Source organism: Cavia porcellus, unplaced genomic scaffold (assembly GCF_034190915.1).
Source record: "Cavia porcellus strain 051 isolate PalLab524CR breed Dunkin Hartley unplaced genomic scaffold, mCavPor4.1 scaffold_6, whole genome shotgun sequence".
NCBI lineage: Eukaryota > Metazoa > Chordata > Mammalia > Rodentia > Caviidae > Cavia > Cavia porcellus.
In genome coordinates, this window is record NW_026947489.1 from 39182179 (window position 1) to 39204644 (window position 22466).

The 22466-nt window shown below is 46.1% G+C and overlaps 3 protein-coding genes across 9 annotated transcripts in view; 2 read left to right on the forward strand and 1 right to left on the reverse strand.

The window, feature by feature from the left end:
* The first annotated feature begins 5702 nt into the window (after positions 1-5702).
* Glmp (glycosylated lysosomal membrane protein) lies at positions 5703-8753 on the forward strand. Of its 4 annotated transcripts, none has more exons than XM_003475385.5 (6): positions 5703-5873; positions 6341-6595; positions 6757-6954; positions 7078-7296; positions 7755-8011; positions 8099-8753. In XM_003475385.5, exons 1-6 carry the CDS (start codon positions 5754-5756, stop codon positions 8262-8264), a joined length of 1215 nt encoding a protein of 404 aa, XP_003475433.1. In that variant the 5' UTR covers positions 5703-5753; the 3' UTR covers positions 8265-8753. The 4 variants fall into 4 exon arrangements, with proteins under 4 accessions (XP_003475433.1, XP_005006233.1, XP_013014164.1 ...); XM_013158710.3 differs by having other exon boundaries at positions 5717-5873; positions 6380-6595; XM_005006176.4 differs by lacking the exon at positions 7755-8011.
* Positions 8754-8987: 234 nt separating this feature from the next.
* Positions 8988-19623, reverse strand: Tmem79 (transmembrane protein 79). Of its 4 annotated transcripts, none has more exons than XM_013158711.3 (4): positions 19227-19623; positions 14340-15139; positions 13886-14099; positions 8988-10016 (listed from the first exon to the last, which is right to left on the reverse strand). In XM_013158711.3, exons 2-4 carry the CDS (start codon positions 15094-15096, stop codon positions 9803-9805), a joined length of 1185 nt encoding a protein of 394 aa, XP_013014165.1. In that variant the 5' UTR covers positions 15097-15139; positions 19227-19623; the 3' UTR covers positions 8988-9802. The 4 variants fall into 4 exon arrangements, with proteins under 4 accessions (XP_013014165.1, XP_003475679.1, XP_063106463.1 ...); XM_003475631.4 differs by lacking the exon at positions 19227-19623 and adding an exon at positions 15912-16035; XM_063250393.1 differs by lacking the exons at positions 8988-10016; positions 19227-19623 and adding exons at positions 11768-12123; positions 15912-16036.
* Positions 18429-22466, forward strand: part of Smg5 (SMG5 nonsense mediated mRNA decay factor) — a 33107-nt gene continuing 29069 nt past the window's right edge. Inside the window, exon 1 of the mRNA XM_003475630.5 lies at positions 18429-18622. Coding sequence (XP_003475678.1) covers positions 18549-18622 — 74 coding nt within the window. The 5' untranslated portion in view covers positions 18429-18548. The remainder of the gene's footprint in view (positions 18623-22466) is intronic.

Consider the following 22466-nt stretch of genomic DNA (forward strand, 5'->3'; position numbering starts at 1 on the left):
TCCCAGTCTGATTTTATGTAGAGCCTCGCCCAATATATGGTAGGACTCAGCGTTTGTCTTAAAGGACATGTAACATCTCTTTTGGGTGAAAATGTTACGGAGGCAGACTTTAATATCTTCCTTATCCTTCCTCCTTTTTAAAAAGGTATAAAGGAATTTTATTAGGCAAAAATTTAGAAATAGACATTCAAAGAAATAGTGTGAGCCCTTGAGCAAAGGGTACAGTACCATTGGAACTGGGAGCACTTGTGTGTCTTCAGTGGTGGAAATCTGAGGAATTTATAAACCTATAGGAAGTTAACTCTTGGTCTTTATAGGAGAATGGCCCACCCACAGAAAGATAATGGCCCATTTTATGGACAAATGGCATAAACCCCACATCAAGTTTTTTAAAGATGTTTTCCTTTAAAACATTCTTGAGATTCAATCTGTTAAGATCAGGTTTCTGCCATTTACTGAGTGTCATAACCTACAGCTGCTAACAATTCAACTTCACATGTATTACTCATGGGTCCTCGTGATCTGTAAATTTTTTTGCGGGGGGCAGGTACTGGGGATCAAACTCAAGACCTCACACTTGCCAAGCAGGTATTTTTGCCACTGAGCTAAATCCCTGGCCATGATCTGTGTATTTCATTTTAAGAAATTTTTATTTTATTGAAGCAGGAGCTCACTGTGTAGTTTCGACTGACCTGGACTCACTATATAGTCTAGGCTGATCTCAAACTTAAGGCAATCATCCTGCCTTGGCTTCCCAAATGCATGTACCCCCATGTCCAGTCTTTTTTTTTTTTTTTTTTTTTTTTTTTTTTTTTTTGTCTTTTTCCTTTTTATTGGTACCGGGGATCGAACTCAGGACTGCCTGCTTTCAAGGCAGGTGCTTACACCGCTGAGCTAAACCCCCAGCCCTTTTTTTTTTTTTTGGTAAGTAAAAATATTTGCTTATAGGGGTTGGGGATTTACCTCAGCCACGTAAGTGCCTGCCTTGCAAGCAGGCAGTTGTGCATTCAATCCCTGGTACCGATAAAAACAAAAAAGACAAAAAAAAAATACTTGCTTATAAACATACTATGTACTTGTAACATTAAAAAATTAATTTTCAAAACCCCCCAAAAAAGGAAAAACATGAAATGTAAGTAAACCTAAAGCATATTAATAGATAACTTTGGGTAACTGTTCTAGATTTGTCTTCTTTTTGTTGGTTTTTTGTTATGTTTTTCTCTTTTTTGACAGGGTCTAACTATGTAATTTAGTTTGTGTTTGAACTCACTATATAGTTCAGGTTGGTCTCATTCATGCCAATCCTCCTGCTTCATCCTCCCGAGCCCCGGGATTGCAGGTGTGCTCTCTACCACCATGTGCAGCTTTCATCAGTAGTGTTCACTTTTGTTTGTCCAAAGGTGTTACTTCTAGTACAAGTGGAGTTAAAGGGTATATGGAATCTGGGGCTGGGGATTTAGCTCAGCGACATAAGCGCCTGCCTTGCAAGCAGGCAGTCGTGAGTTCGATCCCCGGTACTGATAAAAAAATGAAAGAGACAAAAAAAAAAAAAAAGTATATGGAATCTTCTCTGTTTTGACAGACAAACCTAATGTTCTTTTTAATTACAACAGTGGGAAGGAATACACAAGATTTTTGTTACTATTGAAATTTTTACTAGGGCTCTGTTGTGGAATTGAAAACCTTTTTTGAATTACTGGCCCCAGATAATATAAACAAGAGTTAGGCATGGTAGCACATGACCGTAATCCCAGCATTCAGGGATACTGAGACAAAAGGATCATGAGTTCAAGACCAGCCTATACTACATGTAAGACCCTGTCTTCAAAACAGTATATACTGCTTACTAATACATTCCAAGTAACTAGAATGTGTTTGCATGTGTTAACTTTCACATCAACCCTGTACAAGGGGTAATAGCCCTCATTTGTGTGAGTGAGAATATATAAAGTCACATGTCCACGGATCACAGAAGTGTTTAGGCATAGACCTGGGGTTTGTATGTGGGAGCCTAACCAGGATTCCTACTGGCTGTTTGGACTGAACTGAGGAGAGCAAAGGGCTAAAACCACCTCTGGACACCCTGCTGCTATCAGGCCTAGCTTGAGCTTCCTTCACTTTACCCTAAAACCATCTGCTTTTACTTTTCTATAAGGGACTCTAAAATAAGCCTAAGGCCTTTTGCGCAAGTCCCTGCCTCTACTAGAATGTTAATTGCCTCAGCCCTTAATCTTGAGAGGCGGATGATAGGTTAATTCTCAAATTGACAGTTAAAATCTTGAAACACTGCTCTAAGGGTCTGAAGATGCAATTTAGGAGTAGAGAATAATCTACCATATGTGAGGCCTTGGATTCCGTCCCCAGCACAACACAGAAAACATTTCCAAGAGCTGAGCATGGTGTCAATCCTGGCATTGAGGAGGCTGAGGCAAGAGAATCTGCTCACACTTGTCTTATTTATAAATACATAAATAAAAAGAGCTGAAGAATTGAGCAAGTCCTGAGGTTAGCTGGTCACACCCTAGGGGTTCTTACACATCTGTGTATTCTTGGGTCAGCCATCTGGGTACTTTTTGTTTTCTGCATTACAATGTCTCCTGCCTCTAAACATAAATTGTGGCATATTAGATAAGTCTGGACTCCAGCTTGCTTCTGGAATCCCTCTTCACTCAATTTTAATGGTGATTAAAAATCTGTATGAACCCTGTTCACTAAACTTAATAATTAGATGAATGTTTTTGCTGCCTCCTTAACTTTGTTCATGATTCTTCCCATTCCCAAATCCAGTAAACTAGAATTTTTCCCCCATAAAGCAGTGTTAAGTTTTTTTCCAGTGCTGGGAAGAACCCAGAGATGCTCTTATCACTGAGCTACATCCTCAGTCCTTTTTATTTTTGAGAGTTTTCCTCAGTGCTTTACCTAGGCTGGCTTTGATCTTGGATCTTCCAGTCCCAGCCTTCTGAGTAGCTAGAATTATAGGCATGTGCCAGATCTGAGACTTGTTTCTATTCTCATCGATCCCAGAGTTGATATTATAAAAGACTTCTCAAAGTTTTAGGATTAACAGATAGTTCCTCTTAAATTAACCATTTGGAAGAAAAAGATACAATTGGATCCCTGTTTCATTACAGCAGGATTAACTCCAGGCAGCTAAAAGATATAAAGAATGGTCCAAGTGTGATAATCTCAGCATTAGGGAGGCTGAAGCAGGAGGATTGCCATGTGTTTGAGGACAGTGTGGGCTACGTAGTTAAGTCTAGCCTAAAATACATTGCAAGACCCTGTCTCAAGTCAGTCAAACCAAAAACACCTAAATGAGAACATTAGGGGAAAAAGAATCAAGATACATAATGTACAGGTACAAATTCCCTATGATAAGTGTTACCATTATGTATACCTAAAATGCACCAATGAGATTAATTTAAAAAACAGAATAACAGGGATATAGCTCAGCAGGACAGTGTCTGCCTGGTAAGCACAAGTTCGTGAATTCGATTCTCAGCACACACACACACACTCAAAAAGAACCAAAAAAAAGCCACCAAAAAGTAGAAGAGCCAGACATCCAGATATAGTGGGGTACACCTATAATCCTAACTACCCTAGAGGCTAAAGCAGGAAGATTGCAAATTTGAGGTCAAAAATAAAGGACTGAATTGTATGGGATCCCTGGATTCAATCTCCAGTACTTAAAAAAATGGAGACAATGTTTGCAACATAAGAATGAAAATTTATGTCCTTAGAGTGCTTTTAGAGGTTAACAGGTAAGTGGCTGAAAATATAGCTCAGCATAAGAAGTTGGCGATTAAGAAAAACCTAACCTGGATTGATACAGCTCAGGGTCAAATATTTGTCCAGCGTGCTTGAAGCTAGAATTTCATCTCTAGCACTGCAAAATGAAAAGCCCTATAGTGAAATAGATAAAATGTATAAATTGTTCCAGGGAAACAAAAAGATGACACCAAGGTGTAGTGGCCCACACTTACAATCCCAGCAGTCAGGAAGCTGAGATAGGGTTGCCATGAGTTTAAGGACAGCTTGAGCTACAAAAGGAAACCCTATCTCAAAAAAATGTGCAGACATTCCTAAAGTTACTCAAGGAGAAATAGAGACCCAATTTGGTAAACACAAAGGGCCCTCAAACATGGTGTGAACATGGATTGTTAGACCTCATGCAAAGGGCAGTTTGGCTCAACTGTGCTACTCTTGGGTGTTTATCCTACAGAACTGGCTATGATACGTGAAATGCATGCATGAAGATTATCAGTGTTTGTTCTAGTAAAACAGGACTATTATCAGCAAGTTTCTGGTCAAGTATATTCATGGAGCATAACTGCAAGAAGAATGATCCTGGTCCAAGACTGGACACAGGACAGTCCTCAAGCAAAAAAAGCAAGTCGAAAAAAAAAAAAAAAAAAAGCAAGTCGAAGAATAATGGATGCCATTCCTATACAAATTATTGAATATGACAGAGTACTTTTAGAAGAGGCTAGGCATGGTGTCACATACCTGTGAATCCCCAACTGAGGCAGGAGGATCACTGTGAGTTCGAGGCCAGCCTGAACTGCACTACAAAACGCTGTCTCAAAAAAGAAAAATGAAAAAAATTCAGGGCCGAGGATTTAGCTCAGTGGTGTAAGTGCCTGCTCAGCAAGCACAAGGTTGTGAGTTTGATCCCCAGTACAAAAAAAAAAAAAAAAGATTCAAAGAAACACATAAGAGCCAGGCTTGTCATACACCTGTAATCCCAGCACTTGGGAGGCTGAGGCAGGAGGTTCACCGTCAGTTTGAGGCAAGCCTGGGCTACACAGCAAAACCCTGTTTCCAAAACAAATTTGTAGTGGTGGTTCGCTGGTAGGAAGCAGTTTGCTAGGAAATACAGATGACACTGTGATACCTTTCAAATTTTACACCATGAGTGTGTATTAGTCATACATAACTTAAGCAAAAACAAAGGCATATTTAGTTTGGTATGATGGTGTACTGTGATCCTAATACTCTGGGAGGCTGAGGCGGAAGAACTGCAAGATCACAAGTTTGACCTCAGCCTAGGCAACTTACTAAGCAAGATACTGTCTCTAAAATGTAAAAGCGAGTGCAGGGATTTAGTTCAGCGGCACAAAAACTTGCCTGGCAAGTTCAAGGTCATGAGTTCGAGCCCTGGTACAACAATAAAAAAAAGGTAAAAGGGGAGGCGAACATAGCTTAGGGGGAGGGCCTTGTGTTCCATGCGGTACTATCTACAACAATGTGCCTAAGGCTAGGTGTGACTGCCCTCTTGAAAAATAGATATATTGCTGTCTAATTTTCTGAGGGATCTTTACAATTCAATTGTTAACTCTTCTAGGATAAAAACCTGCATACCAAGCGCCCAGTAGATAATAGGTTGACAGAAACCTCTGTGTGTGCCATTCCGCAGAATTCCGTCCAGTTTTTCTTTGGACCTTCCCATCAGAGATGTACTCAGATCCTGTTTGTATCTTCAGCCCATACCATGCTCACTTTAGGTGACTTTCAGTGGGACTGGCTGTGTAGGAGACGCCAGGTCTATATCTGGAATATCTTGCTTGCCACCCCTGTTGGGGATGATTTACTTCCAGCTTCTCTGGTTCTGTTTCAACTCATGCTGAAATCTGGGTTAAAGGAGGCAGGTTCTTTAAGAACCGGCGTTGCGCCCCGCCCTCTAAAGAGATCAGCTGAATCACAGTCACGTGACTCTCCGAGTCTCTTCCGGCAGCTAAAGCTGCTGCAGCATGTACAGTTGTGGGGCGCTCCGCCGGGGTTGGGGGCACTGTGCCCCCAGCCCCATCCTCTTCTTCAGTCTGCTTCTGTCTGCCGCCCCATTTGGCCTGCTGGGGGAGGAAACCCGTCAGGTGAGGGCCGTAGAATCACAGCGGCAGAGGTTTCCGGAAACACTAAAATTTGGGGCAACCAAGGGGTGGGGGGTGGCCGCAAGAGTAGCGTTCTTTGCCCTGGAACCGGGATGTAGCCGTAAGCCACGAGGAAGGAACTGTGGAATGAGCAGGTATATGGCTTCCTGCCTTCCATCTTAATGAGGACCTGACTCAGCCTTGAATGACCCAGGTCCAGGGAAATGTTGGAGTTTTTTCTTCTCAGCTCTGTGCCCTGACCTCCTTCCTACCAGGTCCAGGCAATCCTGGCTCTTCTCCCAACTCCTTGACTCCATCTGGATCCTGCCATTTCTTCCAGGACTCTAAGCTTCTGTGTGCAGCCAAGGCCCCACACTACCTAGCACTGTCCCTTCCTCTCCCCCACTGTCAGGCTTGATTTTGCTGTCTCTCCTTGATCTTGTCCACACCCCTCCACTACTCCATGCTAGGTATCTCTGGAGGTACCGACCTGGCCTGATGTTCCCCAGAACCTGCTACATATCCGAGCAGTAGGCACCAACTCCACCCTGCACTATGTGTGGAGCACCCTGGGGCCTCCGACAGTGGTGCTGGTGGCCACCAACACCCCCCACAGTGTCCTCAGCATCAATTGGACCCGTCTGCTATCTCCTGAACCAGATGGGGGCCTGATGATTCTCCCCAAAGACAGCATCCAGTTTTCTTCTGCCCTCATCTTCACCAGGGTGAGGAGGTTGGTGGGGGGACCAGAGAAGAAAGGAGCACAGCAAAGATGGAGGGGGGTGGATGAGGTAGACTCAGATGGAAGGCCCGGGGCAAGGGAGGTGAGTGGCTCAGCAGGAACCTAGGCGAAGGCAAGCCCAGGTCCACTCCAACCCACCCCCAGCTGCTTGAGTTTGACAGTGCCACATCAGATGCTGCAGCAAAGCCCCCTGGAAAACCATATCCTCCGTACTCCTTGGCCGAGTTCTCATGGAACAACATCACTGACTCATTGTATCCTGCCACTCTGAGCGCCACCTTTCAGGGCCACCCTAAAGGTGACCCAACAGGGGCTTTTGCCAATGGCAGCCTGGCCTTCAGGGTGAGTGTGGGGAAAGAGTGGGAGGCCAATGGTTTGTTTCTGTGGGTACGAATTATGACAGGTGGAGCCCCCAGTCCAGGCTTTGGGTCTACTCCCATACCTCCTGTGTTTCTTCCTTTCTAGGTTCAGGCCTTTGCTAGATCCGGCCGACCTGATCAGCCTCCTCGCCTCCTACACACAGCAGACACCTGCCAGCTAGAAGTGGCCCTGGTTGGGGCCTCTCCCCGAGGAAATCACTCCCTGTTTGGGATAGAGGTGGCTACCGTGGGGCAGAGCCCTGACTGCCCCATGATTCAAGAGCAGCATTCCATCGATGATGAATATGCACCCACTGTCTTCCAGGTCTGGCCAGTGGAACAGGGACAGGCAGAGAGACCAGGATGTAGGTGGGACCCTATTAGGACCACAGAGAATCATTCAAGCACTTACCATTTTGCAATGCTTTCCTGGCCTCTTTTAAGTGCTGGGTAGTGTGCTAATGAATCCCACCTTTTGCCTCAAGGGAGACAGACCAAAGGCAGAACCAGATGACTACATCTCCAGATTAGGCTCTCCACAGGGGCCTACCATGCAGAGGAAGGAGCTGGGTACAGGATTGCAGGGTTCTAAAGAATTCTGCTCATCCAGGGCAACTACCCCCACTACAGATGCACGTAGCCTGTTACTTCTAGGCCCAACCTCAGGACTCTTGTTGCCCTTCAAACAGTGTCACTGACAAATGGGGACTGAGAGAGGCAGAGAAAGGCCAGGCTAATCGTGTCTTGGTTCTTCTCACCTGCTTCATTTGCCTTTCACTATAGCTGTACCAGTTGCTGTGGGGCTCCCTCCCATCTGGCTTTGCACAGTGGCGACCCGTGGCTTTCTCCCAGGAGAAGGCAGGCCGTGAATCAGCTCTGTCCTGCCAGGCTTTCCCTCTTCATCCCACCGTAGCACACTCTCTTCCCCAGTCACCTGTTGTCCAAGCCTTTTTTGGGCTCCAGGAAAAGTACTGTACCTTCAACCTGACATTTGGGGCTTCCACAGGCCCTGGCTACTGGGACCAACACTACCTTAGCTGGTGAGAGTCAGGTTGGGTCTGAAAGTTTGGGGGATGAACCCCCAGTTCTCCCTGTAAGTCTGCTGACCTGTTACTTTCCTTTTTTAGGTCAATGCTTCTGGGTGTGGGCCTCCCTCCGGTGGATGCCTTGTCTCCACTCATCCTGGGAATCATGACAGTGGCCCTGGGCATTCCAGGACTCATGTTGCTGGGGGCAGGCTTAACCCTGATCCTGCGCTGCAAGCACGCCTCAGAGTACCAATCCATAAATTGAGGTGCACTCTCTGCAGGGAAGGGCATGATTGGACCTGCCATGCTGTGTCTTGAATGTTGGAGCTTGGAAGATCAATATTCCCACTGGTTGGCTCCTCCTTGCCCTTTTTCCTCACCCATCTTGCTTTTCTTAAGAACCTCCCTCTGAGGTCCACCCTCAATTTCCTGAGGACCCCCAGGTGGGGCTTCTTGCACACATTGGGGAGGGGTATGGGTTGTTGCTAAAAGAAGGTCCTTTTTGTGTTCCCTTCATGTATTATCATTCCCTCCAAACCCTTTTCTAAGCTGGACCTGTAGTCCTAGCACTGAGGAGGCTGAGGCAGGAAGATCACCATGAGTTCAAGACCAGCCTGAACTACATAGTGAGATCCTGTCTCAAAGAGGGAAAAAAAAAAAAAAACCGTTTCCATTGGGTGACATTCAAAGGCCTGGAAGAATGCCCAGCTGGCTGCCTCTTCCAGCATGAAATAGAATTATTTTTTTCACAAGGTTCCTGTCTCAGTGTGTGTAAGTGGTGTTGGGTTGGTTTGAGGCTGATATCAGAGAATGGGAGGGATAAAAGATGGGCTTGGAAGTTGGGCCTCTGTTTGAGGCCCCGTTTGCCAGTTTTTTTCTGTTCCTCCTTGAAAGCCAAGGTTCCTGCCAGCCACCCCCCTACATGTGCAGTCTGAATTAGGAGAGACATTTGAGGCTGAGGAATGCAAAGAGGGAGAAAGCCAATGAAGACTGCTAGAGATTTATTGCTATACACATCCCCTCAAAAAATAGGTTAGCCTCAGCCACTGCTTCAACACTCCAGGTACACACATGCACACACATGCGCACTGCTCTGGGATACAGGGTTCCCTGTCCACTCTTGTCTTCCTGTAGAAGGCATGACTTCCAATAAGTCTAGAGGAGGGAAGTCTTAGGGGCTTGCACAGGTGATAGGAGGAGGTTCAGTTCAGGGAGGTGACTGAGGCTAAAGGGCCACTAAGGGTAGTGGTGGCAGGTCCTAAGCCCAGGTCCCCAGGAAGGTCTTCACTGAATGTGAAGCAGCATTTCCGGTGGCCTTGAGCTCCTCTGTCTCCACAACTGGTACAGAAGTGGCCAGAGCTGGGCCTCACAGGAAGCTGGAGAAGGGCAAAGTCCAACATTCGGGGTTTGGGAGGCAGCTAAGGTAAGAGCCATCCTTCTGTCTTGGTCCCTTGTCCTCTGTATCCTTAAAAGATGGCCATCTACATCTTTCCCTGCAAAATATGCCCCTCACCAGCTATGGTGGCACACATAATCCCAGGTGGGAGAATCTCTTAATTAAGAGTTGAAAGAGTTCAAGGCCAGCCTCAACCACATAGTGGGACCCTGTCTCAAAAAGGAAAAAAAAAAAAAAAAAAACCTCCCTTATACCGGTCTCAGGCTTCCAAAACAAAGGGAGAGCCAGGGTGAGGCGAGACTCTTGACTGCACAGAACCCTATGGGTGCAGCAAGGTTCCTCTCACCAGGTCCTCGGGCTAACGGGCGCATCCAAGTAGCTAGCTAAAGTGTGTCCAAGTCAGCCCCTCAGCCCCAGGGGCGTGGCCAGTAGTCAGAAGCGGAGTGGGCATGGTCCGGATAGTCCAGGCGGCTCTCTGAGGCTGTGAGCATGCGCTCTGGTTCCACCACAAACATGTAATAGAGGTTCCACACCAACATGGCCAGCAGCGGCAGGAACGTCAGGCCGTAGCCGAAGCCTCGGAAGGAGCGGCCCACAGCAAAGGACAGCCAGTATATCAACCTGCAGGCCAAGGCAACCAGTGAGGAAGGTTCACGGCAGGGAGAAAAGGGTTGATGCCTATACCTGTACTGTACTTTTTTTTTTGGTACTGGGAATCAAACTTAGAACCTTGCACTTGCTAGGCAGGTGCTGTCACACTGAGCTATGTCCCTGGCTCTGATGCTATACTTCCAAAATCAGTTAAACCGGGCGCGTGTTGTACTCCTGTAATCTCAACTCTCAGAGACTGAGGCAGGAGGATTGCTGCCAGTTCAAGGCCAGCCTGGACTACATAGCAAGACCAGGAGCAGGGCTCATTACTGTAAGTGTATTATTTAATTTTTACTTTCTCACCCCTCTGAGGTAAGTACATTATTCCTCTGCCTTCTTTTATTTAGTTTTGAACTTTTAATTAAAAAATTTTAAGTAGGGAGCTGGGGATTTAGCTCAGCGGCATAAGCGCCTGCCTTGCAAGCAGGCAGTCGTGAGTTCGATCCCTGGTACCGATAAAAATGAAAAAGACAAAAAAAAAAAAATTTAAGTAGGTAGCTGGGCGTGATGGCACATGCCTGTAATCCCAGAACTCTGGGTGGCTGACAGGAGGACTGCAAGTTTTCAGCTGAGTCTGGCCAATTTAGGACTTTCTCACAATTTTAAAAATGAAAAAGAATTGAATCCTTGGATTTAATCACCAGTACCAGGAAAAAAAAATTGAAGAACACTATGTATCCACATGACTCTAAATACAACGAATATTATAAAATATCTTATTCCCTTACCGATTCCCACATTTTCTCCCCATTCACATTGCAGGTATCCAATATTATGGTTTCTTGTGCTTTTTTTGTGTGTGTGAAAGGTTTTTGCTATGTAATCCAGGTTGACTTTGAGGTCAGTATGTAGTCCAAGTTGGCTTTGAACTTGAAGGGATCCTAAAGTCTCAGTTTTCCTTAGTATAGGAATTACAGGCATGTACTACTACACTTGGCTTCATCTTGAACACTGATTGTTTTATGTACACATAAATAAAATGTATTGTTGGGAATGGAACCCAAGGCTTTATTCATGCAAGCACTCTACCACCAACCTATACCCCCAGTCTGACTGAAAAGTTTTGCCTTCTTTTTCCCTTTTATGAAGTATGGTAGCATACTATATAAACCTCTGTATGCTGACTTTTTCATTTATCTTGGAGGTCACTTTAAATATATGCCACTTCCTCATTCTTGTACAACTGTCATGTGTCCCATTATATATTTGCCCACTTGCAGATTAAGAAACTAAGATTCTAAAGGGGTCTAAAGTCACACCTGGGAAATAGCAAAGCCATGATTTGAACTCAAGCCTGTTCATCACTCCCACTTAGTGCTTTTGAGGGATAGAAGGAAAGATGAGAGAAAGGAAGCCAGCTTCAAGCAGATTGGAAGCCCTGAATACCTGAGGGATGGATCAGCTATCACAAGACTTATTGCTGGAGAAGCCACTGCATGAGGGATGGAAGGGGAAGTAAAAGGAAATAAAATGTGTTATGTATACATACCAATTCCCTGCCATGAATATAACCTCTCAATACTGCGAACATGGACTGAGGAAAACAAAATAAAACAAAAAAGAGACTAAAGAAAAGCACCTGAAAATGCATACCCCTCAGCATGGGGGTATGGAAGCAGTGTCTTCCTAATATGAGTATGACATACTACAAAGCTGACACATTTCTTCTCCTGTGGCCTGGAAGCCCAGGAAGCTGCTGTCACCTTACTGCTGAGGAGGCTACACCACATCAGAGTTCCCATTCAGCGAGTCCTCTGGTGTCAGAGTGTTTTAATAGCTTTACTTGAATTAACTCATCTACTCCACATAGCTCCACATTCTAGATAATGAAACAGAGGCACAATAGGCTTTAAGACCTTGGCCTGAATGGGAGAAGGAAGGGGCTTGGATTCTGGTCCTGTCATGGTTACTGACCAGCCTGAGGAGTTCTTTGCAGTTGGTTGTGGTTTCCAGGCATGGTGGCTCACATCTGTAATCCCAGCACTCCGGAGGCTGAGGCAGGAGGATCGTTGTAAGTTCAAGACCAGCCTGGGCTACAAAGTGAGCTCAAGGCCAGCCTGAACTGCATAGTGAGACCCTGTCTCAAAAAGACAAAAAAAAAAAAAAAAAATAGAAAACCTGGACCAGACCATCACTAAGTTTCCCACTTTAGCTCCTTGTTGATTTTCACTCAACTTCTACATGAGACTAGTAGTCCCCAAGAGTCAGAGACAAGGCTGAGTTACATGAGGAGGAACATGTTTGTTTTGGGCAAATCTACTGGGAGAAAATGCAAAGTTGCATGATGTTCAGGAGGATGAGGGGACAGCTAGACTGCAATTGGAAGTGACCAGACTACTTAGTCTTTACAGGAAGAATATTTTACCACTTAAAGATACGATACATGGACTTATGTAGTGAAAGCAACACAGGAAATGTACCTGAGAAAAATGAAAATACTCCCCACTTTTTTTTTTTTTTTTTTTTTTTTTTTGGTGGTATCAGGTATCAAACTCATGACCTCACACTTGTCAGCAGGCACTTGTGCTGCTGAGCTAAATCCCTGACCAATACACCCATTTTTATTTGGTTTGGTTTGTTTGTTTGTTTTGTGGTCCCCCCCCCCTCCCTGTGCAGGGTGGGGTGGGGATCGAACATATGATCAAGCGCTTGCCAGGCAGGCACTTAAGCCACTGAGCTAAATCCCCAGCCATTGTTTGTTTGTTTTTGTACCAGGGATTGAACTCAGGACCTTGTGCTGTTTGGTTGTTTTTGATTTGTTTTGTTTTTGTCTTTTTTGAGACAGTCTCACTATGCAGTTCAGGCTGGCCTTGGGCTCACTGTAGCCCAGGCTGGTCTCAAACTCGCAACAATCCTCCCGCCTCAACCTTCCGAGTGCTGGGATTACAGGTGTGAGCAACCACGCCAGGCTCCGGTGTTTTTTTTGTTTGTTTTTTTTTTTTTTTGAGACAGGATCTCCTTACTACATGGTTCGGCTAGCCTTGAACTCACTATGTAGCCCAGGCTGGCCTTGAACTGGCAGCAATCTTCTTACCTTAGCCTCTCAAATGCTGGATTTACAGATGTGTGCCACCATACCCTAAAAAACACCTCCATTTGAATCCAGAAATTCAGAAGTGCCTTCTGAGATAGGCATGGTGGTACAATAGTAACCTCAACCCTCAGGAGAGGCTGAGTCAGGACAATGGTGAGTTCAAGACCAGCCTAGGCTACATAGCAAGACTCTAACTCAAATAACCAAACCAAACAAACAAAAACCAGGCATGGTGGTACCTGCCTATAATCTAGCACTCTGAAAAGTTTCAGCAGGAATGTCACACATTTCAGTACTGCCTAGGGATTTAGCAAGATCCTGTCTCAAAATAAAAAATGACTGGGGATGTAGCTTAGTATGAAGGCCCTGGGTTCAATTACCAGTACCACACACTCACACATGCAAGCCATGGTAGTGCCCACACCTGTAATCTCTTTTTTATTTTATTTTATTTTTTTGTCTTTTTCAGTACCAGGGATGAAACTCACGACTGCCTGCTTGCAAGGCAGGCGCTTATGCCACTGAGCTAAATCCCCAACCCTTCACACCTGTAATCTCAACCCTTGGGAGGCTGAGGCAGAAGGATCACAGAGAGTTTAGGCCCAACAACCTGGGCTGCATTGTGAGTTTAAAGCCAGTGTGGTCTATGTAGCAAGAACCTGTTTCAAAATAAAAAATAAAAGGTGGGGGTGTAACTCAGAGTGAAGGCACTGGGATGTAATTGCTAGGGGAGAGAGAGAGAGAGAAAATTTCACCGTGGCACCATCACCTCCCTCCTAAGCATCCCAGCCCTTACTTTACTCACCTGGAGATAGCAAACAGCCCCGTGAGCAGAGGGAGCAACTTGAGGGTGTCCTGGGGCAGGTAGGTGGAAAGCACAGCCAGGTTGAAAAAGTAGAGGATGAAGAGTTGGACAGACTGGGCCACATACTGCCGATGGATCTCCACTTCGCGCCTTGGCTCTCCAAAGGGCCGTAAGGCAGAAAAGCACAGCAGGCTCAGGCCATATACCAGGAGTCCTGGTAAGGTGGGAAGTGCACAGGGTCAGAAGGAACAGGAGGCAGGAGCCATAGCAAGAAGGCTAGGGTAGGGTACACATACAGAGACATGGGCATGGACACTATGCAGTGAGTCAGAGATGTGTACCAAATGTCAAGTGTGGGAGGACCTAAGTTCAGGCTGAGTGAAGGCCAGGCAGAGCCTGCTCCCTTAAGTTCACTTCCCAGATGCCCTTTTCTTCTCCCAAGGTCTAGACTCACCCAGCACGATGGGAAGTGTAGCAAAAACCCCACAACGCAGTGTGTAGATCAGGCGGGAGCTCATGGTGGGCAACCGTGGGGCATCAAAAGGCAGGAAGGCGTATGCCCCATAGAGCAGGCAGGGGAAGAGAATGAGAGCAGCTCCGACTGAGGCCACAGCCCTCAGTCCCTCTTGGCTTCCGCAGCTCCCGCAGCCTCCACAAGACTGGCCAGGTGGCTTCATGACTGCTTCAGCCCACTTGCATTCAGGGGGCTCAGGATGGGTGGCCCGAGGAGGCAGAAAGTTTCGGTGCTCCCCCTCCCGCGCCTCAAAGCACACAATGACTTCTTCCTGGCGCTGTTGCTCGATGCACTGTAAGTCAATGGGCACAATGGCCCGGGCTGGCTTCTCAGGCAGCAAGTTGATATCATCTTCAAGTGGCTCCTCTAGCTTGGTGAGTGGTTCTGACTCAAGAGGGTCTGAAATAATGTCCCGCCACCCAGGGGGGTCAGGGAATGGGGCACTGGGCTGGGGGTCAGTCCCCCAGGGCAAAGTGGCAGCCTCACTTACTGTGCTATCTAGCCCATCTTCTGTCCCCTCTCTAGCAGTGGGAGATCCAACTGAAGACCCTACTCTGAGAGACTCAGCTCCAGGAGACTCAGTGCCACCTTCCCCTTCTGGCTGCTGGCCATTGGGGACCAGAGTCTGAGATGGGCTCTTTTCTGGGGTTTCAGGTTCCTTCACTTCCAACAGGGCCAGGGACTCAGGTTCTGTCATTCTGTGGTCTCAGTCCTAGGGTCCACCATAAGGTCATGTCATCCTGGAAGAAGCAGAGGAAAGCTCTGTCAAAAGCCTGTCTTTGGCCTTTTGAAAGGTTCATTAAGCAGTGAGACTGTCCAGGGCAAATGGGCTCAAGGGCTCCAGCTGTCCTGGGACCTCATGGTGAATGTGGTACAGAGGTGTTGAAACAGCGAGGCAGGCAGGCAGTGAGTAGCTGCAATGGAGACACTCTTTCAACATCAAATGCTGTCTAGCAGGTCAGAGTGAGTCAGGGGGCACCGGCTCTGGTGACTGTGCCCTCCCTCAGCCCCACCCACACTTCAGCCCCTACACCAAAAACCCTGGGGTCATGACCAGCCTAGAGTAAGAAAAGGAGGTATTAGAATTTTGCTAAGAGCTTCTTTCCCACCAAAGATCTCCCAAAAGACAGAAAAGCTACCCCTCCACTGTCCCACTGTCTGTTCTCCCCGTAGATCCCTGCTTGTAACTCTTTTGGCAACTGATACTTGCAATTGGCTGACAAATCTGTCTCAAGAAGCTGGCAAATGCAGGACTCAGTCTTTCTGTCTCCAATCTAGGTGCCTGGTCAGTTTCCGAATGCCTCATTAACCTACCCCAGTCACCTGTACGGGTCCTAAGTCTACTCATTTTGATCTATAGGTCTAATCATGACTGTTTTTCATGCCTTCTCTCCTGTGTTTCTCCACTCCTCACCACCCTCTACCTAGCTCACTCTGGATGGGACTGATCCCCTCCTTCACTTCCTCCAGGGCTCTCCCACCCTTGCCATTTGGACCCTGACACCTTCTTACTTTTTATCTGGAGAGAGGTGAAGGGTTCCCAGCATCCAGGAAGGAGGTGCCTAGCTCCTAGTTGGCTCTGCAAGTGTTTCTCTCTGTCTAACTCCCTCTACCTGTGTCTCAAAACCTGTCTGACCAGAGCAGGTGGGGCCCAAGTTAAAGGGGCAGGTCCTCCCCTGCTGAACTGGCCGACAGAAAAAGCAGTCAAGAAGTCATCCTTTGTGAAAAAAGGGGTGTAGCTGGTCATAGAGTTTAAATTTATGTTCTAGGTGCCTAGGATGTATGAAGACTCCCAGCTCAGGCAAGCAGGGGGGAGGAAGTAAGTTTGGGCACCACAGAGAGTGCTTTGAGTAACCATGGGATACCTAGAAAAAGAGATGGAATTTATACAATTATTCATTCAATAAATGTTTATTGTTAGGTGTGGTACACACCTATAATTCCAGCACTCTGGGAGGCTGAGGCAAGAGGACTGCAAAGTCAAGTCCAACCTGGGCAATTAGTGATTTAGCAATATCCTGTCTCAAAAAATAAGGGCTGAGGCTGTAGCTTGGTACAAAGGCCCTGGAATCAACCCCAAGTAGGGGAGATTGGGGGGAGAAAAAGTTTAAAAACTTAAGCACTGGGCCGGGGGTTTGGCTTAGTGATGTAAGTGCCTGCCTGTAAGTGCCTGCCTTGCAAGCGTGAGGTCGTGAGTTCAATCTCTGGTAACCAAAAAAAAAAAAAAAAAGAAAAGAAAAGAAGTGCCTGCCTGGGAGCATGAGGTTATAAGTACTCTGATACTGAAAAAAAAAGATCTCTACTTTTGAGTTTATGTTCTGTGGCATTTCAGATAGTAAAGAATTCTTTTTTTTTGTCTTTTTCGTTTTTATCGGTACCAGGGATCGAACTCATAACTGCCTGCTTGCAAGGCAGGTGCTTACGCCGCTGACCTAAAGCCCCAGCCCCCCCCCCCCTTTTTTGTCTTTTTCCTTTTTATTGGTACCGGGCATCAAACTCACAACCACCTGCTTGCAAGGCAGGTGCTTATGTCACTGAGCTAAATCCCCAGCCCCTAGATGGTAAAGAATTCTTATACCTCAATCAGTAATACCCTTTCAATAGGGAAAAACTCATTGATAAGGTGACATTTGCCCTGCAACAGGATGGGAAAGTAGGACTAAGAATGCTCCATGCAGAGGAAATGCAAGTGAAAGGCCAGCAGGTAAGACTTAGCCTGTTTCAGGAACAGAAAAGTTTGGCAGCTGGAATCAGGAGGTGGTGGTAGAATTAGAATTTGAGACCCATTAAAATGTGTACAGGGTCCCCAGAATGCTTTGATTTTAGTTTAGGTTTAAGGAGGGAAAAAAAAGGGAGTTCAAAACAGATGTGGTAGCCAGGTGTGGTGGTTCATGCCTGTAATCCCAGCACTCGGGGAGGCAGAGGTGGGAGGATCTTTGCGAGTTTGAGAACAGCCTAGGCTACAAAGTGAGCTCAAGGCCAGCCTGAACTGTATAGAGAGACCCCGTCTCAAAAAAGACCAAAAAAAAAAAAAAAAAAAAAAAAAACCAGATGTGGTGGTAGTGCACACGTATAATTCCAGCACTGGAGAGGTTGAGGCAGGAGGCTCACTATGAGTTCAAAGCCAGCCTATAGTGAGACCCTGAAACAAAACAAGATGAAACAAAAAACAAAAGGAAAATCCTAACCTAAATTAGATAAGAGGTGATTTTTTTGTATATGAACCCAAGACCACACTCAAATGCTAGGCAGATGGTCTTCCACGGCGCTGCTACCATATCCCCAATCCAGAGGTGCCCTAATGAGAGATGGGGGGGGGGGGCAGAAATGGGAGGGAGTTAGTGACTTCTCATTTCTAGGAGACTTTAACTGTAAAGTCATCTGAGATTTGTGAAAGAAGGAACAGGACCTAGTTTGCTTGTCTGTGTCTCCAGAAACCAGCACAGGTTTGGGAGAGAGGACAGGTTTATAAGCTGGAAATCTTTAGAAAAGCAACATGAAGGGTTGAGATGTTTGTACAAAAACCATGTCTTTTAGAGGCACAGTCCAATATGATGTCTGGAGTTTTCCAAGGAACCTTTTTTACACACCTCCACTACCCTTTTTGTTTGTCTAAATTATGAGGGGGGCTTGAATCATTCTATCAAGTTATCTCAAGAAAGCTTGGTTCAAATGTGTGTGTGATGTTATTAGGGTGCAGGATGGACCAAATAACCACTGCAGGGCACAGCAAAGTCACGCTCCCAGATGTCACGCTCCCACTTGCCCATATACAGTTTCACATCAGACTCCTTTCCAGGCCAACTGTCCGTTCTCAGTCACCTTTATCAATAAAGTTTTTCTCAAGGGCTCGGGGAAGCCGGAAAGAGGCCATGCTGCCCAGAGTTAGTTCTGGCAACTTCCCTGGAGGGAATCTGCTTTCGCGAGATTTGGTACCAGCCGGTCACTAGCCTGCTGCACGGCGGCTGCTATCGCGAGATTTGGTGGGCGGAGGCGGAGCCGTCACAGGCAGCCGCCTCACAGCAATGGCGGCCGAGCAGGGCCGGCGGCGGCGGCGGCGGATACGACTAAGGCCGGTGACGGCAGTGGTGGCGGTGGTGGTGGGCGGTGGGGGTCTGTGACCAGGAGCCGCCTGCGGGCCCGGGCATCATGAGCCAAGGCCCCTCCATTGGGGAGAGCAGCGAGCCCGAAGCTAAGGTTCTCCACACCAAGCGGCTTTACCGGTGAGAGGGGTCGGGGCTTGAGTAGAGGTTGGCGGGGTCGCGGGGTAGGGCGCGAGGCGGAGGCGGGAGGGTAGTGTGGCAAGCGCGGGATTGCGGAAGGGGGCGGGGTCCTGTGTTCTGGGAAGGACCTGGAGAGTGACTGTGTGGTGGGAATCTGAAGGGAAACACGTGGAGGAGTCCCCTCCTCGGTGGGCGCGGGGCTTTGCAGAGTTGGGGTAAAGACGCTGGGAATTGGGAGCGGGAGAGGTTTGGTAGATTAGGGTGGGGATCACAACGAAGAACCCGGAAGAGAACAGTGCTTAGAACCCTGTAGGATTTACAGGGAACAACCTTGACTACTCCACAAAACAAGGTTCGGGTCCTTTTTTTGCCACACTCTAGTTGTGTGACCTTGAGCCTTAGTTTCCTCTTCCTTAAAAAGATTCATGTTGGATACACTCTGAAGTTCCTGACTGCTCCAATTTTAGGGAATCTTAATGAGAAGAAAGATGCTAGAAGGCTAGTTGTGTTGGCTTGAAAGCACCAGGAAGGATTTGGGGTCTAGAGAGTTATTTATCAGGCTTGGGATCCCATTTAAAGGAATCTTCGGACTCCTGAGTCTTACCTTCCTCCCAGCCTCATGATTACAGTCTCCTGCCAGGGAGCTTCCATTCCTGGTTTCTGATTTCCACAGTGCCACCCGCACTCTTCCAGTCACTTCTTCAGCCCTTTGGCCCTCTGTTGGAAACACAGCAGCGTGAGCGCTTCCCACCTTGGGTGGAGGAGTTTTTGTGTAGGTTAACAGGACACAGGCCCCAGAACTGGACCACAATAAAATGAAGTGTAGAGCCTAAGCCGAGTGTTCTGTCTTCCAGCGGAAGTAGGGTGTAGGGTTTTCTTTTAGCCGAGGCTTTGGTTGAACATAAGGTGTTTGCTTGAGAAAACTGCCCTCAGAGCCTCAGGCCCTATCTTGGCAGTGAAAGGGTCAAGCACGTGTTGTCTTTTCTTCCCTGAGTAGGCATGCTGTCAGCTCTGGCCTTGTAAACCAGAAGGCAGAGGGGAATATAGGCTGCTCCATAAATAGAAAAGTGATGCAATCCAGCAACCCCTGAGCTCCCACTGTGGGCTGCCCCAAGCAGTCCCCAGGCAGCTACTGTGGCATGTGTGCCATGTCATGCTGCTGAGTGTCAGTGCTGCCTGTCAGACAGAGCGTGGGCAGTGTCTGCAGTATTCCTTGTTTCCAGCTTTGGGAGTGGTTCTGCCCAACCTTCTGATTTTTTTTTTTTTTTTTTTTTTTTTTTGTCTTTTTACTTTTTATCTGTACGGGAATCAAACTCACGACTGCCTGCTTGCAAGGCAGGCGCTTATGCTGCTGAGCTAAATTCCCAGCTCTCCCCCCCCCCTTATGATTTTTCTCAAATTGAGTTCTTTCTCACCACTGTCATTACAGACTGACTTGAGCTGGTGTATTTGCATGTTGGTTATCATGTTTGCACGTGGATGCACATGCTTGTAGTTGTGTATTGTTGGCTTTGAGTCGGGTGGACTTTGCAGGCAGCTAGTTTGTGGTATTTATTTATTTATTTATTTATTTATTTATTTATTTATTTGAGTCAGGGTCTTACTATGTAGCCCAGACTGGACTCTAAACTAGCAGTCCTCTGCTTCAGATTCCTAAGTGTTTAAATTATAGGCATGCACCCCCATGCCCAGTGGGTTTATTTATTACGTATTTATTTTTGTGGCAGGGATCAAACTCATGGTTTGGTGCCTGCCAGGCAGGCATTTATGCTGCTGAGCTAAATCCCCAGCCCCTCAGTGGGTTTTTAAAAAATTTTTTATTTTTTAAAGCAGTGGTGATTGGTGAAAGGAACTGGGAAAAAGGTCTGATTTCTCTACGTAAGATAATATGTTGTGAGGACTGTGGACCTATCATAGAACTTCAGTAAATTTGGGAGTCACACACCTAGCTGTGTACAAATATGAAATTTTGAAATAACTTAAGGCAGTCAGAAGAAAAAGAAGCATGAAAGGATGCTGGAAGGGACATAGTACCAATTACTTTATTAGCCCAGTTACTGTTTTTTTGTATCAGGAATCAAACTCAGGATCTTGTGCTTGCCGGTCCCTCAGTTACTGTCTTAAAAACATCTTTTTTTTTTTTTTTTTTAACTGCTTTATTCTTTAGATCAGAATATATTAAGTATAGACTTTTCTTAAAAATTAAGGAGTTTCAGTATTAGAACATTGTTATGGAGAGGGAAATATCTGGCTCTTTTGGCTTTTTACATTTATCCAAGTTCCAAGTAGATTATCATATTTAGGTTCTTCTGTGTTACTTCTGTCCAAGTTATGACAGCTGTCTCATGAATTGCATAGTATTGAAAAGCTCCCTGCAGCCATACAAAATGTGTTGGCCTTGCTTTGCCTTTATGTAGTCAACAAGATTTTGATATTCAATATAGTTACCTCCTCCCACTACAAAAACAGTTGCCTCTTGGAATAGATTTTTGTTTCTAGGCATGAGCTGTCATTGCTCCCGAAGCATTTTGGGATCAAAATAGCAATAGTCATCAGTTTCAGGGTTTGACTTCATCTCCGTGAGGTGAGGTTGTCTAAAATATAAATAACAGAAAGGTTCTCAGTAGCTATCATCACAGGCTGTTTCTCCACATCAGCTGGTTGCTGAGCTGGGGGAAGGGAGTATTGATTCTTCTTGTCTCCTAGCCCGAGCTCCAGAAAGGGCTGGCCTCTAGTTCTCACCCCAGCAGCCTGAGCATGGCACTGACTCAAAGGAAAAGGCTGGTGTCTGGTTCTCCCCACAGTGGTCTAAGCATGGTGCTGACTTGCAGGAAGGATTTGCTTCTTGTTGACTTTTTTTTTGAGAAATCGAACTCACAGCCTTGCACTTGCCAGGCTCTTGTTCACTTTTTTGTTCTCTTCCTCCCACCAAAAACATTTTTTCTTAACACTGTTGTGGCTTGATATTATGAAAGGTTTCTTGTTTTGTGTTTTGTTTTTTGAGAAGGGATTTCTGTGTAGTCCAGACTGGCCTTGAACTCACTATGTAGTTTAGGATATCCTTGAACTCATAATCTTCCTGCCTCATCCTCCCTCCTACTATAGGTGTGCACCACACTTGCCTGTAAACTAGTTTGTTTTGTTCTGTTTTGACACAGGGTCTCCTTGTGTAGTTCAGACTTGTCTTAAACTCACTGTGTGGCCTAGGCTACCTAGAATTTGGCTTCAATCCTCCTGCCTCAGCCTCTGGAGTGTCAGGATTACAGATGTGCCTTACCATGCCCAGCTTTACAGAACTAGTTTTTGTTTAAAAGAGATTATATTTTGTTGGAGGAGTTTATGGTCTGGTGGAGGAAAAAAATGTTGTCTTAACTATTTGTGATTAGAACTTTCCAAAATAGTGGTGGAGGGGTTGTTTGTTTTGTTTTGGTCTTTTTGAGACAGGGTCTCACTGTGCAATTCAGGTTGGCCTTAGGCTCACTTTGTAGCCCAGGCTGGTCTCAAATTTGCAATGATCCTCCTGCCTCCACCTCCTGAGTACTGGGATTACAGGAGTACACCACCACTCCTGGCTCAAAATAATGGTAATTAATAATTTTTTATTGATTCTTGTTTTCAGGTTGTCCCCCCCCCCCCTTTTTAAATGGTGTGGGTGATTGATCCAGGGCCTCATCATGTACATTAAGCAAATGCCACTGAGCTACATCCTTAGCCTTCTAATATTTTGTTTGAGAATCTAAGGAGTTTGAGTCTTTCCGTAGAAAGCACACCTATCGGCTGAGATTATAGTTTAGTGAAAACCCTTGGTTCAATCCTTAGCATTAAAAGAAAGAAAATACTGTTC